Source organism: Halichoerus grypus, chromosome 6, assembly GCF_964656455.1.
Source record: "Halichoerus grypus chromosome 6, mHalGry1.hap1.1, whole genome shotgun sequence".
NCBI classification, from domain to species: Eukaryota; Metazoa; Chordata; class Mammalia; order Carnivora; family Phocidae; genus Halichoerus; species Halichoerus grypus.
Window position 1 is genome coordinate 47,824,134 of NC_135717.1, and position 15,612 is coordinate 47,839,745.

The 15,612-nt window shown below is 44.1% G+C and overlaps 1 protein-coding gene across 3 annotated transcripts in view; it reads left to right on the plus strand.

Annotated features, from left to right (window-relative positions):
* The window catches only part of TAF3 (TATA-box binding protein associated factor 3), a 175,151-nt gene extending 167,518 nt beyond the window's left edge, over nt 1-7,633 (plus strand). For 2 of the 3 annotated variants that reach the window (XM_036114358.2, XM_036114357.2), the window contains exons 5-7: nt 2,417-2,672; nt 5,839-5,945; nt 6,723-7,633. In XM_036114358.2, coding sequence (XP_035970251.1) covers nt 2,417-2,672; nt 5,839-5,945; nt 6,723-6,837 — 478 coding nt within the window. In that variant the 3' untranslated portion in view covers nt 6,838-7,633. The remainder of the gene's footprint in view (nt 1-2,416; nt 2,673-5,838; nt 5,946-6,722) is intronic. The other variant, XR_004924218.2, reaches the window with a different exon arrangement.
* Nucleotides 7,634-15,612: the final 7,979 nt, after the last annotated feature.

Sequence of the window (15,612 nt, forward strand, 5' to 3'; positions counted from 1 at the left end):
TCACAGGTTCTGAAATCAGACTGCCGGGCTTTAAATCCTGGCTCTGTCTCATAGTAGCCTATGAATTTGTACAGGGTACATAATCTCTGTGTGCCTTGGTTCATGAAAGGACAATAATCAGAGTTTTTAACCTCATTTGGTGGTTGTGAAGATCAAGTGAGTAAGGCAAGTAAACATTTAGCACGGTGCCTGCCATGCAGTTGGCTTTCAAGTGCTGAGAACAGTTGGGTACTTAGTAAGTGTTCAATAAATATTCACTATTAATTGTATCAAGCAGTACTGAGTGTCTCCTGCACAAACAGCCTCTGTTAAATTTTCTCGGTCTTTGGCTACATTCAAGTTAGGAGGGCAGTCACACTTGGATGAGACAAATGGAAAGCAATTAGAGCATTATTTGCTTACATCGTGGAATTTTTAAAGTAATTTAATGTTGTATAAACTTCCAATGAGAGTAGCAAAGAACCAGTGCTTTTTCGTGGAGGTGCTTTCTAAACTCTAAGCCTTTAAGAAGGTAGAAAGATGCCGGCCGGTAACGGTGACGCCAGGCGTTACCATGAGCTACAGGCGTCGGTGTAATGCTGGTGCTCACACTTTACATTTAATGTTTTCTGACACGTTTCTGTATATCCAGGTTCTCACTGTAACTCTGAGGCAGCTGTCTGTATTTGTACTTTGTTGATCAGCAAGGCAGGGCTTGGAAAGTTTAGTGTGGGATAGTAGAAAGAGATGAGTTGGTGCAGTCATTTTAGGGAATAGATTGGGATTCCTGGTAGAGATGAGAATGTGCATGCCCTGCGACCCAGCAACTTTATTCCTGGGAATATAGCCTGGGGAAACTCTTGAACGTGTTTCTGTGTCAACATGTAACATTTACAAGGTAGTCTATTTTACCCTCAGTAGGGCAGTGGGCACAAACCTTTTGCCTTATTCATACCATCGAATACTATATAGCAATTAAGGTGAATGCTACAGATCTATATGTATCAACATGGATAAATCAGGAGACCTAAAACTAAGTGGGCAACTGTAGGCAGACAAGTAAGTTCTGGAGATCTAATGCAGAGCATAGAGATTATAGTCAACATTACTTCATTATAAACTTCCAAGTTGCTAAGAGACTAGATCTTAAATGTTCTCAACACAAAAAAGAAATAATTATGTGACATGATAAAGGTATTTGCTGACGCTACCAAAATAATCATATTATTACTCTACTATAATAATCACTGCAATATACAAATATATCAAACCAGTACATTGTATACCTCAGACTTACACAGGTTATAGGGCAACTATATCTCAATTAAAAAAATAACTAAGGAAAGCTAGTTGACAGGAATAAATATAGTGCAATATTATATTGTTTATATAGTTAGAAAACATAAAACAGTGATACAGTATATATCGTTTGTGTGTATCTACAAAGAGCATACTTGGGGCTTGAGGACAGTGGTTCCTTGCAGAGGAGGAAGGGAGATCAGAAGTGAATGTGGCAAAGGGCGCATATCTGTGTATCTCTGTTTCCTAAGCTGTCTGGAATACTGCCTTCTCTCTGCTCGAAATTATATATAATATATATGTATATTATATATAACTTTTTTTCTTTCAAATAAGGCATCTTTTTTAAAAATGAAGAAAGAACTTGGAATCGAATAGACCTTCGTTCAAAGCCTGCCACCCATGTAGCCCCATTCCGTTCTCTAATCCTGTTTCCTCATCTATGAAATGGGATCACGGAAACTTTTTTGAAGTTGTTGTGAGGACTGGGTGAGGTGATATATGTAAAGTGCCCAGGATGATACAGGTGCTCAGGCACAGTATTTTGAAGTGACTTTCCCGAGCTCACAGGGCTGGCCTGTGGCAGATCGAGGGTTTGAGCTCGAGTCTGCAACTGCGTGAGTTCTGGGGATGCGCACTGCTCCTGGAGACCCCCCAGCTGCAAACGGCAGGAAGGGAGCCTCAGCTGCTCTTGCCCCCCCTAAGGGAGTGCCCCTCTCTCCTGCTACTAACTCTTCTCCCCAGGCCTGACTCTGACCAAGTTGAGAGGGGAATGGGTGGGGAGCCTTGCTATCCCCAGACGCTTGCTCAGAAGTGTTTTGCTCCTGGGTGCCTGGGTGGCTCAGTCGGTTGGGCGTCTGCTGTCGGCTCAGGTCGTGATCCCAGGGTGTTGGGATCGGGCCCCACGTCGGGCTCCCTGCTCGGCGGGAGGCTGCTTCTCCCTCTCCTCCTGGCTTGTGCTCTCTCTCGCTAGTTCTGTCACTATCTGTCTCTCTCAAATAAATAAATAAAATCTTTAAAAAAAAAAAAAGTGTTTTGCTCCTAGAAGAAGAAAGTTATTTTTGTGATAATGTTTTCAATGCCTGATTTGACTCCACTATCCTGTTGTGACTTCTCCTTTTCTCTCTCTCGTTGACAGCGTCATCAGCAAAGTGGTCCCAGCCCCGGAAGCTAAGCCGGCCCCTTCTCTGAGTAGACCGAAGACCCCACCGCCTGCTGCAGTCCCTGCCCCTGTCCCCGTGCATGTCACCCCTGCCCCGGTGCCTTCGCCACTCCTCACGCAGTCCACCGCGGCCCCGGCTTTGATGCCGGCCCCGTCCCCAGCCATCTCTGGAGCCGGAACGTCCAAAGCCCCGGTCCGAAGTGTGGTCACAGAGACCGTCAGCACTTACGTGGTATGCTGCCTTTTATTTCTGTAGTAGTTAAGGAAAAGCCACCTAGGAGCTGACTCTTCCACCGTGAAAATGTTTTCAGTTAAAAAGCAGTGTCTTATGTCATTACAGAATTTCAGAGGCAATCCTTTATGACTAGAAAGATATTTCCACCGCGTTTTCAAGCTTTGGGCTATAGAGTGTTGTTTAAGGTGTTTGCATATTTAGTCTCCATAAATAATATCAAAGCATTGTTTTTCTTTAGCTTATATTGTTTTATACGTATATACAACAATGTCAATGAAGAAATATAGGGATGAATAGTGATATTTAAATCCCACACTGAACTTCTTGATCAAGCAATTAAACTTTCACTTAAGAGTCTTAAGTTACATCATGTGCACAGATCTTATGGGCCAGATGCTGTTTCTGGGTAACATCGCTAATTACAGTATTTCATTGGCGAAGGTCTGGAATATACCAGGGCTTGCATGTTAAGGAAATGAGCTTGAGTATGGAAGCGTGTCTTCAGATGGTAAAGCTCGGCTTGTTGAATGAATTTACACTGTTGTCATGGGACTGTTTTCAGGTGTTTTCCCCATGCTGAGTAGTATCAGGTCTCATTCAAACCCTGAAGTCAGTCTAGTAATGACGTGTTTTTATAAATATGTCCCTTGTACACTGTGGAGTGACATACACACAACAGAAAGATTTGAGGCGCATAGAGGCACTCTGTGTACAATACTGCTCTGACCACCAAATGTGTAAACTGTGATCTATCAGCCTCCTGGTGGCACAGACCTGTCTGAATAGATAGGATTGGAAAGTAGGACTCATGATGGTTGTTATAAATCAGGTAAATATTATATCTCTTTAAGGCATTTTAGAAGGAAATTTCAATAAATCATCATACGTTTAAGGCACTATAATGATATAAAGGATAAGAAAATCTCAAAAGTATTGAGAGAGGATATAAAGACATGTAAAATTAACAGAAAAATATTCAAGACAAAAATAGAAGATGTGATAAAATCTGTGATCACCGGGGTGCCTGGGTGGCTCAGGCGGTTAAGCGTCTGACTCTTGGTTTCAGCTCAGGTCGTGATCTCAGGGTCGTGAGATAGAGCCCTGCTCAGGCTCTGCGCTCCGTGTGAAGTCAGCTTAAGATTCTCTCTCTCCCTCTGCCCCTCTCTGCTCATGCTCACTCTCTCTCTCAAAATAAAATAAATAAATACATAAATACATAAATACATAAATAAATAAATAAGGCCCATTCAAGGACCAGTTGTTCCAGGTGTTTAAATTGAGGTCTCATCACCCCAAGATGGGTTGGTTGATCAGGAAAGATTTTATATTTAACCTCTTCTGCCTCCATTGCTTCATCTGTAATTAGGGGGTTCATGTCAGACTAGATGATCAATACAGTGTGTTCTAGCCTAAAATTTCTGATTCTCAAGTGGATTTTTGGGCTAACTCCCTGGATCTGACTGGCATAGGCAACATGGATGGAAAGCCTTATATCTCCTCAGAGACACTTTGTAGACAGGGACCAAAATGTGTGATCTGGGGAAAAACATGGGCTATCGGGCAAAAATGTCACTGCCTAATAGTGGGACTTTGCTGCTGTCACTTACATTCCCCCAGCTCCAGTTTCTCCATTCGTCACCCATCCAAGGGTTGTTTCAGGATGAGTAAACAAAGTAAGATGTTTGGAAGAACTCAGTACACTGGTTGGATGTTAGTTATTAAGGATGCTACGGCCAATTTCTGATGTAGCAACAGAGTCACGGCCTTCTCATTTCAAGAGAGGTCAACCAGCAGCCCGGCTGGCCACGCATGGCCGCTTCAGGGCATAGGACGCTGGACCGGTCTTACCCTTAGAGAGCTGGCACCTGGATCTCTGCCCTTAGATGTAGGGAGGCCTAAACCAGAGCTGTAGCGGCCCAGGTTTTTTCAGGAAGCTTTCGTGTCAGTGGAATGAAGCATCTGTGTCCGCAGTACGCCCATCATACACGAAGAGAGCCATTCTTTTCTGAATATCGGGTCAGTGTTGTATTTGAAAGTATAGGAACCGACTGTACCTTGCAAAATAAACTGAATGAGACTATTTGCCGTGTTACTGTAAAAACCTTTGAAAATCAGCTCGTAGGGGGCGCCTGGGTGGCTGTCGGTTAAGCGGCTGCCTTCGGCTCGGGTCATGATCCCAGGGTCCTGGGATCGAGCCCCGCATCGGGCTCCCTGCTCAGCAGAGAGCCTGCTTCTCCCTCTCCCTCTGTCTGCCTCTCTGCCTGCTTGTGCTCTCTCTATCTCTGTTAAATAAATAAAAATCTTAAAAAAAAAAAAAATCAGCTCGTAGTCTGCTGTTTTTTGAAGGCCCGTCATAGATTTGTTTCTTCCAAATTGGTTTGGTTAACATGGAATTTGAGGAAGTGACATAATTCGGGATGCTTCTGATTTGGAGCTGCTAAGTTAAGGAAAGCAAACTCCAGAGCACACCACAGTTACAGCAAAATGATGTTAAAATGTGTAGCTCATTGGCCTCCTGCACCCCTTATTTTATTTGCCCTTTACTTGATTGTGCTTTACTGAAAATGTCATAAAGGGAATGGAAAGTTACTTAGTAACAGCTCTTTTATATCCTTGATCTTATCAGTTAGTTCAGGAGAAGGGCTTGGCTAATAAGTAATAAGGTGATGCACGCACACTGGGCTGCATACATTAATTCCACGCCCGTGGATGTGACTGAGGAGGCTGCATATGGTCGAGCTCCATGGCTTGCACAAATATCAGCTTTCACTGCCGTGATGACCCGAATCAGTACCAACCCACGTGTTTACGGTAGTTTTTAGATCATAGTGGCTACAGGTCATACCATTCGTAGAACTGGTTATAAAATGCTTTGCTTTTATGACTTACAAAAGAGAGTTGAAAATATTCATTACAAATGTCTTCTCACTGAGTACCTAGTAGCTCTTTCTTTTTCATGCGATCCCAGGGTAGTGATGATGGCGATCATGACTTGAATAAATTGTTAAACCACCGGCTCTCTTTTTAGTTTAACTTGTTTATGAGGTTCATGGGAGAAAATGATAAAGTAATCATTCTTATCCTGTCCTCTTTTTGGTTCTTTTTTCCCATTCCGTCTCTGTTTTTGCCCCTCCCACCCCATTCCCCCATCTAAAAACCTCAGATCCGAGATGAGTGGGGGAATCAGATCTGGATCTGTCCCGGATGCAACAAGCCCGACGACGGGAGTCCCATGATCGGTTGTGACGACTGTGACGACTGGTATCACTGGTGAGCGCTGCAGGCTGGGCCGGCTGCGAGGGGGGCTCCTTGGGGCACAGCAGTGACCGCAGTCCGTCCTGGACGCGCTCCCAATTCCACGACTGTCCTAGGAGCAGTGTAGGGAGCACAATCACAGTCAGATTAACATGTGATTAGTATTAACGCCAAAAATCAAGAATCTTAGGACTGTTGTTCTTCAACCTAAATTCCAAATATTTGGCCTAGCCTATATATCCTTCTTATTAAAAAAAAAAAAGAGAGAAAGAGACAAAGGGTTTCCCTTTCCTTTTTTTCCAGTAACTTTCTATAAGCTGCAGCACTTGACGGTAGCGTGGAGGGAACCCCTTGCTAAACACATCACAAGGTGCAGGAAGAGACGGCTGGTGTGCTCTTCATAGCTCTCCCAACCGTGCCCCCGAACTGAAGAAACACTGCCAGAGTTTATGCAAATAATCTCCTCATTTTGTAGTTTAAAAATCAGATATAAAAAGATAGAAATCCATTCGGTCACATGATATAGCCAGGCCACTGCTCGGAAGAACTAGCCCGTTGTGGCTGAAAGGAGGAATGACCACTAACTCCCACAGCAGGGCGTCCGAAAGGGCCCTACCGCGAAATCCAGTAACGCACACGTCCAGCAGCGCCGCTGTCTGTGCTAGAACTCTTCAGCCTGGACTCTGCTAAACGGGCTGCAGACTTAGAAATTATTTAATTATATACATAAATATTTACATAAATTAAGCTGGTTTATCCAAAATCTTTTTTTGTTTGTTTACGCCCGTGTAGGCCCTGTGTTGGAATAATGGCTGCACCACCGGAAGAAATGCAGTGGTTCTGTCCCAAGTGTGCCAACAAGAAGAAGGATAAAAAGCACAAAAAGCGAAAGCACCGGGCCCACTGACGTGTCAGGTGGCATGGACAAGCGGCATCGCCTCGGAGGGGAGTTGGGGCAATCCTGGCATCCCGTCTGCCACCCACATTCCTGCAGAGAGCGGATCTCAGAAGCCCAAGGACAAGAACGCACTGTCCACTCTGGATTTGGCCCCCGTGACAGACTGGCCTGGGCCCACATGGCCGTGTGACTGAAGACAGACTCAAGTTGAGGCGTGGCTCAGGACCGCCACGTCCCCGCTTTTCTATGACCAGTGACAAGTATTATTAATAAAAAGACTGTAATCTTCCCTTCTGATTTTCTTTATTCTCTCCAGGGCCTTTTCGCTAAGGTATTAGATGAGAAGACAATGTGTCATCCGCCTCGACTGTAACTCCTGGACGCCATTAGTCTGTACAGTTTGCAACCTGTCCCCTCTCTCTAGTAAGATAATCATAATGACAGAAAAGAAAACTCCACTTGGAGGACCGGTAAATATTTTTGTGATGAAAATATATGAAGCTTCCCTGCCCCCACCCCACCCCCCATTTTTAGTACTAACATGTAAAATGTTCAGGCTTTTGTGAAATACCTTATATTTTTTAAGAAAAAGGTTTCTATCATGTCCTGTTTGCTTTTGCGCAGATTATTTTTGTTGACTCGCACGTGGTTTCTACGTTCGTGGCATCCTGACTGTGCCCTTCTCCAAACTGCTGGCTTTCTCACGGCTTCTACATTTCACCGACTTGTATAAAAACACCCCGACTAGAAGATCTCCCCTAATGTAAATAATAAATATTTATGAAGTAGTTATTTTTTAAATTTTTATCGTGTTTAATTCTGGCTTTCTCTGAAATCCACGGTGGTTTCAGCCGTGTCTGTAATTACTGCGGTACACACACGAAGAAGGCTAGAAGCAGAGCCATAGTTCCAAGTAATCTACCTTGAGCTGAGCCCGCGCCGTGCCCCGGACACCGTGGGGCAGAGGGCCTTAGCAGTTGGAAGGACAGCAAGGCAATTTAAGTCTGTACTTTGATTTGAAATTGTTTTGTTAACTCTAAGTTTCTTTGACTTACTTTTACTAAATGGACATGTAGATTCCCCGAAAGTAAAAAAAAAAAAACAACAAAAAACAAACAAAAACAAAAAACAAAAACCCGAAAAAACATATATACTGTAGCATTTTGTGTTTATATTGTTTTATTTCTGCAAATCTGTTCATTGAGATTGTGGTTTAAGGCTGAAATGAAGTATATTATGAATTTTTTTTTTTAAAGAAAACTCATCAAATTTCAGGGTATCACAAAACTTTATTATATTACTATACTGCCCACTATTTATTATATGTTATAGATGTCTGAGAGATAAACCAAATATTTTATTTTTAATGTAAAACATCAAATTTAACTTTATTAGCATATTTTAGCAACTTTGGAATAAATATGGACTTTTACTTGATTTTGAAATAATCCCAATTTGGGCCAATGTAATGGATATGTTGAATGCTAGAATATGGGCTTTGAACCTAATACAAATATATTAATAGAAATTGTGAATTTTTTTAATGCCAAGTAAATTGATATTAGTGTATGAAGTAGTCATATTTTAAAACTTATTATGTGGTTAGAGAAATGAGGTTTTCTGCCATGAATGTTAAATTGCAAATCAGTGGAAACAGAGCCAACCTTTTCAGGGTGCAGTATTTCACTGCCCTCCTTGTTCTAGAAGCCAAAATGTTTCTGTCCCTACAAAGAAACGAAGCATCTATGTTGAGATATGTGGTTTTTTTGTTTTGTTTTGTTTTGTTTTATTAATTTGAGATCATCCTAAATACTTTATACAGTATTTTCACATGCACAGATCTACCCATTAGTGCTTTTTGGAGAGGGATGGGGGCGGTGGGGAAGTGCAAAATAAAGATTATTGGCTATTTCATAGTTTGCTTTTCCATTTTATTTATTTAGGATTTAGTTCCTTGAGGCACGGTCAGTGGATCTAAAGTTGCCGCGTTTAAGTGAGCCGGTCACACTACTGAAATAAGAACGGAGGTGCCTCTATATAACTTTCCCCCCAGTCCTACTGTCGAGAAACTTCAGCCCATAATACATTGAAGGAATTTCAATCAGTTGTTGTCCCTTGCTATTTCATGGTTGCTTTCCTAAATCCAGTTCATGATTTTATAAATGGCCTTTGCAATAATAAAACCAAAGAATCATTTTCAGGGGGCAGGATAGCTCAGGGGATTAGTAATGGAATACAGAGCCTTTCACCTCTAGGTCAGTGAGTTGAATCCAGTGCAGGTCACCAGAGACCCAAAGTTGTTACCATCTTCTGACTGCTCCGTGGCCTGTGCTAACTGGCCTGGTGGTCTCAGTGTTTGCCGGACGGCCGTCCGTGTACCAGCCAAGGGAAGTACAAGAAACTGCACGGAGAGATGGATTTGAAAATAAAACACCGAGGGTGTTTTAGCAAAGTGAGGGTACAGAGCAAAGTGAGAAAGCTGGGCATCGCCATTCTCCATCAAGTCGAATGAAGAACAACAGATAGGTAACTTAGGAGTACAGACAGTAAGAGAGCGCGGACGTGACTCGCTTTGCTTAATGAAGTCAAACAAAATCGGCAAAGAGGAGGCCGGCGCTGGACGAGAGGGGAGAGGGACACTTGTTGGGAAAGATGGTGTAATCCGGAGAAAAGCTTTAGGGGATTCGAGCCATAAGAAGAAAGCGGGTTCTGACTTTTGGCAGAGAAGAAAAGCCGAGTAGCAGTGACGTGAGGAAGAACTGTGACAGAACTGGGCACCAGGGGACAGAAAGGGCCCGCCTCTGCAGCGGCGGAGGCCTCCCCATTGTCCACCAGCCCGGCTGTCCCCACCCGGGCCACCACCGCCACCTGCCTGGGCGGGCCCCGCTTTATAAAGGGAGGTGGTTGGGGGCGGGGGACCCACAACATCCTGGCTGGTGATTTTCTTGGAGGAGGTGGAAACAAATTTCTGATGAGACCATCCACATGCCGAGCCCTATGTGGCCGGCAAAGTGCGATTCCTGTGTGTGACCGACGTGGGGTTTCTCTTCTGAAGGTGTCTGCACCGAAGTACAGTGAGGATCCTCCTCTGGCTGACTCGTGCCTCCCAACGTCCCAAAGAAAATCAGAGGGTATCAGAGCATTCCAGCTTTGTCGGACTTTTTTCAGAGATAAACTCTAGTGCCTTACTCGACCGTATCACCTAAGCCGTCTTTGTTCCCTTTTCAATAGGACCATGAAACAAAGGCCCACTAACCAAATGAAAGTCTAAAATGAACACTGAGATATGGAAATGTTGCCAGTAAGAATGCTAATGAACGAAGTTCACGAAAGGCATGCTGGCTAAGTTTTCAATACAAACAGTTTTATGGCCAATCTCTTTAGATCACAGCAGTTTTCTTTAGAAGGTCTAAGTCTAAAAGTAGATGAGTTCCCCTGACTGAAGAGCGAGACAGATAATGTTCCGAATGAGGTCTCTCCGCAGCGGGATCAGCCGTTCCTCAAGGAGAGGATTTCTTTGAGAATCTTGCATTAGTCGTAGCTAAAAAGTATAAAGTAACTATTAATCCATGCGTGAAGGCCAATCGATGACACTGGAAATTAGATCTTTAGATGGACAGCGAAACAGTGCATGCTTAATATCGTTTCAACACAACGTTGGGTTTAGGTGTGAGTTATTAGAACGACTGCAATTAACTACCTTTTCAACCTGGACAACCTGGTCGTTCGTTTCTTTTGTGGAAGAACAGTTGTAAACGCTTCCATCTGTCGATTCAACATTTGCTGGGCGCCTTTCATGCAGATGGCAAAAACGGGTTAGAGCCAAGTTTGGTTTTTCCCAGGGTCTGGCTTGTGAGGTATGCTAGTTTCTCTTTCTCCAGGCTATAAATATACACACATACATACACACTAGGTGTTAAAATGTATTTCATCGAATCCTGAGAACCTTCCATGCTGTTCTTCTGCCATTGTTCTATACATAACCTTTTATCCACTCCAGACCGCAGGTGGTTTTGATGTTAATAGAGCTTTCCGCTTTGAAATGTTTGTGTTTACGACAAAAGATTTAAAAGCTTAGCAAGTGGTTACATTACCGGAGGAACTAGCAGAGCTGATATTATGTGAACATACATACACACTCCACAAGATTTAAATGTGTGAGGCTTTCAGAACAGAAGCAGCATCTGGGGCACCTGGGTGGCTCACTTGGTTAAGCAGCTGCCTTCAGCTCAGGTCACGATCTCAGGATCCTGGGATCGAGCCCCATGTGGGCTCCCTGCTCAGCGGGGAGCCTGCTTCTCCCTCTCCCTCAAAAAAAAAAAAAAAAAAAAAAATAGAAGCAGCATCTTTTTGGTACTTTGCCCTAAACAATAATTTCCTATTGTATCCTGGCAACCTAGTCAGTATTTTGGTAAACTTTGGAAGTTTTGTCAGGGTTTTGAGTTTGGTCTTATTTTTGACTAATGGAACATTTAGAATGAGACTATCTTGGGCAAAATGATACAAACCTGAAGAATACCATTGGTACTGTCCCTTAATGAGCTAAGTATTGCCAAGTTAAGTGCTTTGAAGAAAATATTGGTGCTGCTTCCAGTTATCTCATTTAGACCTATCGAAGTACTTATCAGAGGGAGTTCTAATAGTCCAAAAATATTACCAGGTTATATTCTGATTCTTTCTTTCTTTTTTTTTTTTTTAAGACTTCATTTACTTGAGAGAGAGAGGGAGAGAGAGAGAGAGCATGATCGGGCTGAGGGGCAGACGGAAAAGCAGGCTCCCCGCTGAGCAGGGAGGCCGATGCAGGACTCGATCCCAGGACCCCGGTATCATGACCTGAGCCCAAGGCAGCTGCTTAACTGACTGAGCCACCAGGTGCCCCTCTGATTATTTCTTTTGGAATGTTTGTTAAACTTCTTTTGCTAGCTTTTAGAAAGGGAATTCTCTGTAAATGGATTTCTAAATAACCCAATTCCTCACCTTTCCTCTCTTCTGTTAATTTCGACGTAGCTATTTGCAACATTCACAAAAACAAATAATAGGCCCAGGATGTCTTACACTTAGCTGTATCTTAACACTTCTCAAAAAAATCTTCACCCGTCCTCTCTCTGGGCAGGCACATCATGCATGGGGGTGCAGAGGTGAAATGAGACACGTCCCCAGTGCTGTAGAGAGCTGTCCCCAGCAATCACATTGGAAACGTGTTCTGCATCTCACAAAAGATCCCAGCCTGAAGTTCACAGTAAGATGACCAGTCCTGCCCGCTGTTTGACCGACTCTGTCCCCATCAAGGTGCTTATGGTGTTTCTGATGAGCTTCACACATTAAACTGATACTTGCTGCTTTGCACATCTTCTCTTCAAATTGTGTTCAGATTTTCCACTGGATTTTGAGGAATCTAGCATGATAGCTGCCAAAAGGACACTCTTTTTTTTTTTGTAAGTCAGAACCTGGATTTGAATCCTGGCTCTGTTGCTCAACTGCTGAATGAACTTGAATAAATCACATCTCTAACTCTCAGTTTCCTTCTCTGTAAAAAAAAGAGAATAAAAACACCTGCTTTGGATAGGTGTGAAATTTAATGAAGTCGTATACCACTTTGCACATGCTCAATGAATGACAGCTATAGCATCTATCGAGGCTTCTTTTTTTAGCTTACTCTGTTAATATGTATTATCTTGCTCTTTCAATAATTTCTCAGCACTCTATGAATTCTGGATTTTTCTATGAGCCTCAGATTATGAGTTTCAACACCCCTCCAAGAGGGATCTTGATATGACCATCGAGGCTTGAAAAGTTGGACAAGGCAGTAACTAGGCAATTTTATTATCAAATGATTTGATTATTGGCCATGGACGATCACCAGGAGAGAGAGGCTTTCTCCCAGTGCCCTGGTTTCTCCAGAATGGGCAGCAGCTCGACTTTAATCTCGCCTCTATGCTGAACAGAGGCAGAGAGTAGGAGATACGTGCCACCGTCCCAGACCCCAGCGCATCCATTGGCAGGACTGTATGACCAAGGCCAATAGGCCGCGAGTCAAAACGCAGTTGATTTGGCATTGGCATTTTCTAATTCTTCTGCTAAACAATCTCGGGGAACTAACCAGAACAGTAAACCACAGAGGACACGCCGTATTCGCTTCGCTTACGTTCAGCAGCCCGTTCTTGAACAACCTCAGGCTGCGGTGCAGCAAACGTATCCGATAAGAAAACCCAACTCACACTTAAAATGAGGAGAGAGTGTTTCTCACAGCCTGGGCAATGCCGTCCCCCCGCGGGGAGGCACTAACTTCGGGGGCGCCCTCTGGTGGCGGAGCTACCACGGCCGCCTCCCTCTCCGGTTGAAGAAGCTGTTCAATACGCAAATACTCCGTCTCGGGGCTCAGGCTGGTGAGCAGTTTCCTGCCCTGATGGGCATGTCCCATAATTTCTGCACCGTCCAGTACGGCAGCCGTGGCCACGTGGCCTCTTGGCACTGGACATGTAGCTACGCCAACGAAGAAACTGAACTTTTAACTTTATTTCATTTTAACTCATTGAAAGTTAAATAACCACAGGCGGCCGGTCGCTGCCGCACTGCACGGGGCAGTTCTAGAACATCCACAAATGTCGATGTTCCTTGCCGCTGCGCTGTAGTCCAGTCGTCCCTGTGCGTGAGGACGCTGTGGTCACAGCCACACTTTCTAACGACAGGCTCTACTCCGCCCTTTTGTTTTGACACGAAGATGTCATGTGCCATCTGTATACACTTGCAGCTCTAGCGTTCTCTGCTTGAGATTTGAACCGTCAGGTCTGTTTCAGAGGCGGTGGCCCATGAAATCTCTCCAATGCCTGTTACGATGTCAGATCCAGAGGTGAAGGGGTGTGCGTGTTGTGTAGTGGAACCCAACTGAAAACTATTTACCCTCAACACTTTTAAAGTACGGGTGTGTTTTAAAATCACCAAGAATAGGGACGCCTGGGTGGCTCAGCCATTAAGCGTCTGCCTTCAGCTCAGGTCATGATCCCGGGGTCCTGGGATCGAGCCCCGCATGGGAGCCTGCTTCTCCCTCTCCTCTCTGCTTGTGCTCTCTTTCACCATCTCTGTCTCTGTCTCTCTCAAATAAAGAAATAAAATCTTTTAAACAAATAAAATCACAAAGAATAGGCTTATTCCCCCCTCCTTTTTTTTTTTTTAAGATTTTATTTATTTGACAGAGAGAGACACAGCGAGAGAGGGAACACAAGCAGGGGGAGTGGGAGAGGGAGAAGCAGGCTTCCCGCGGAGCAGGGAGCCCGATGCGGGGCTTGATCCCGGGACCCTGCGATCATGACCTGAGCCGAAGGCAGAGGCTTAACGAGCCACCCAGTGCCCCACAAAGAATAAGCTTAAAGTACAAAAAGAAGTCAAGTTAGGATACAAAAAGTAGGCACAGAAGCTCTCCTTTTCAGATTGTTTACCTCTTGCAAGAGCAAATTTTAAAAAGAACAGCAGAAGGACGTTTGTCCATCAGGCACGATGGCTGTGGCCGGGCTGGGGTGGCGTGAGCATACTGACCAACACTTCCTGCACAGACGGCATCTTGGCTAAAACAACATGGAAGCCTGTGTATTGCTTATTGTCAGATAAAATGGAAAAAGGCAAATTGAAGAAAGAGTTTGTTTTCAACTTACTAACAATTCCTCACTAAGTACATCCTTTATGTCTCCAGGACTCTGAACCTATGTACAAAGGATCAGTTGTCACGGGTTCACATTAGACTTCAGTGAAAATTTTGTCTACCGCGTTGATTTAACCATTCATACGAACACGAGATGTACTTGTTCATATACACACATTCAACCTGTGGCCATGTGAACTGCCTGCATGAGGTTGGTAGCTTCTGGGAGGTAATATAAACTATTTCAGCATCCACTTCATTTCTTGGATGGAGAGTTATTTTTTTCAAACATTTTTAATGTGCAAATCATTGTCACCGAACTTTGTTTCAAATCACTGAAAACAACAGAGAAGGTCCACTCATTGATTGTGAAATACCAGGCCCCCCACTGGAGGGCTTCGGATTACCAGACCACCGAAACAAAGTTGGCCCATGTTTCAGTTCGTAGTCACGGACAATACAGCGATTTAATGCAGCAGAAATCCTGACCGGATTCGAAAGATAGATGGTATTTCTGCCGTAAGGGGTTATTCACCTCCTTTCCCAAGTAGCTGGTTCACGTAGTCAGTTGCCCACTTTGTCTCTGAGAGGCGTATCAGAGTTTGCATACACAGATTCATCTGAAGGACGTCCGCATGAAAACACACGGCGTCATTATTTCGTACACCCCACAACACTTCATACTTACCTATATATTTGTGTCGAATGTCTGCAGTTATGCGGTTTACAGACAGAAAAGTCACACTAACTGGCTACCATTTTTAGTGGGTGTCATGCACTCGGGAACAAGATCAGAGTCTACAAGCTCCGGGGGTTAATCTCGTTGCTTTCGTCCTCGAAGATCAGAAGAAAAAGAAGAGGTTTGGAGCCATAATAAGGAAGGGTCCAGGTGAGCTGTCTCCCCCAGTCCCTGCTCAGGCGTGATGACAGCCCATGTCACTAAAACAAACAAACCTCACCCCAGCCTTTCGCTGGCCTTCGCTGGCATGGTCGGATTGTTTTTCCCCCAAAAGAAAAGCTGGCCTTTCATACGAAGTGGAGTCATGTCAGCAATTGGGCAGACGGGGTGTGCAAGGACGAGTGGAAACAGTGCGCCTTATGTAAAGAAGCTGCACAGGTTGAAAACGTGTGCTAGAATTTCAGTAACT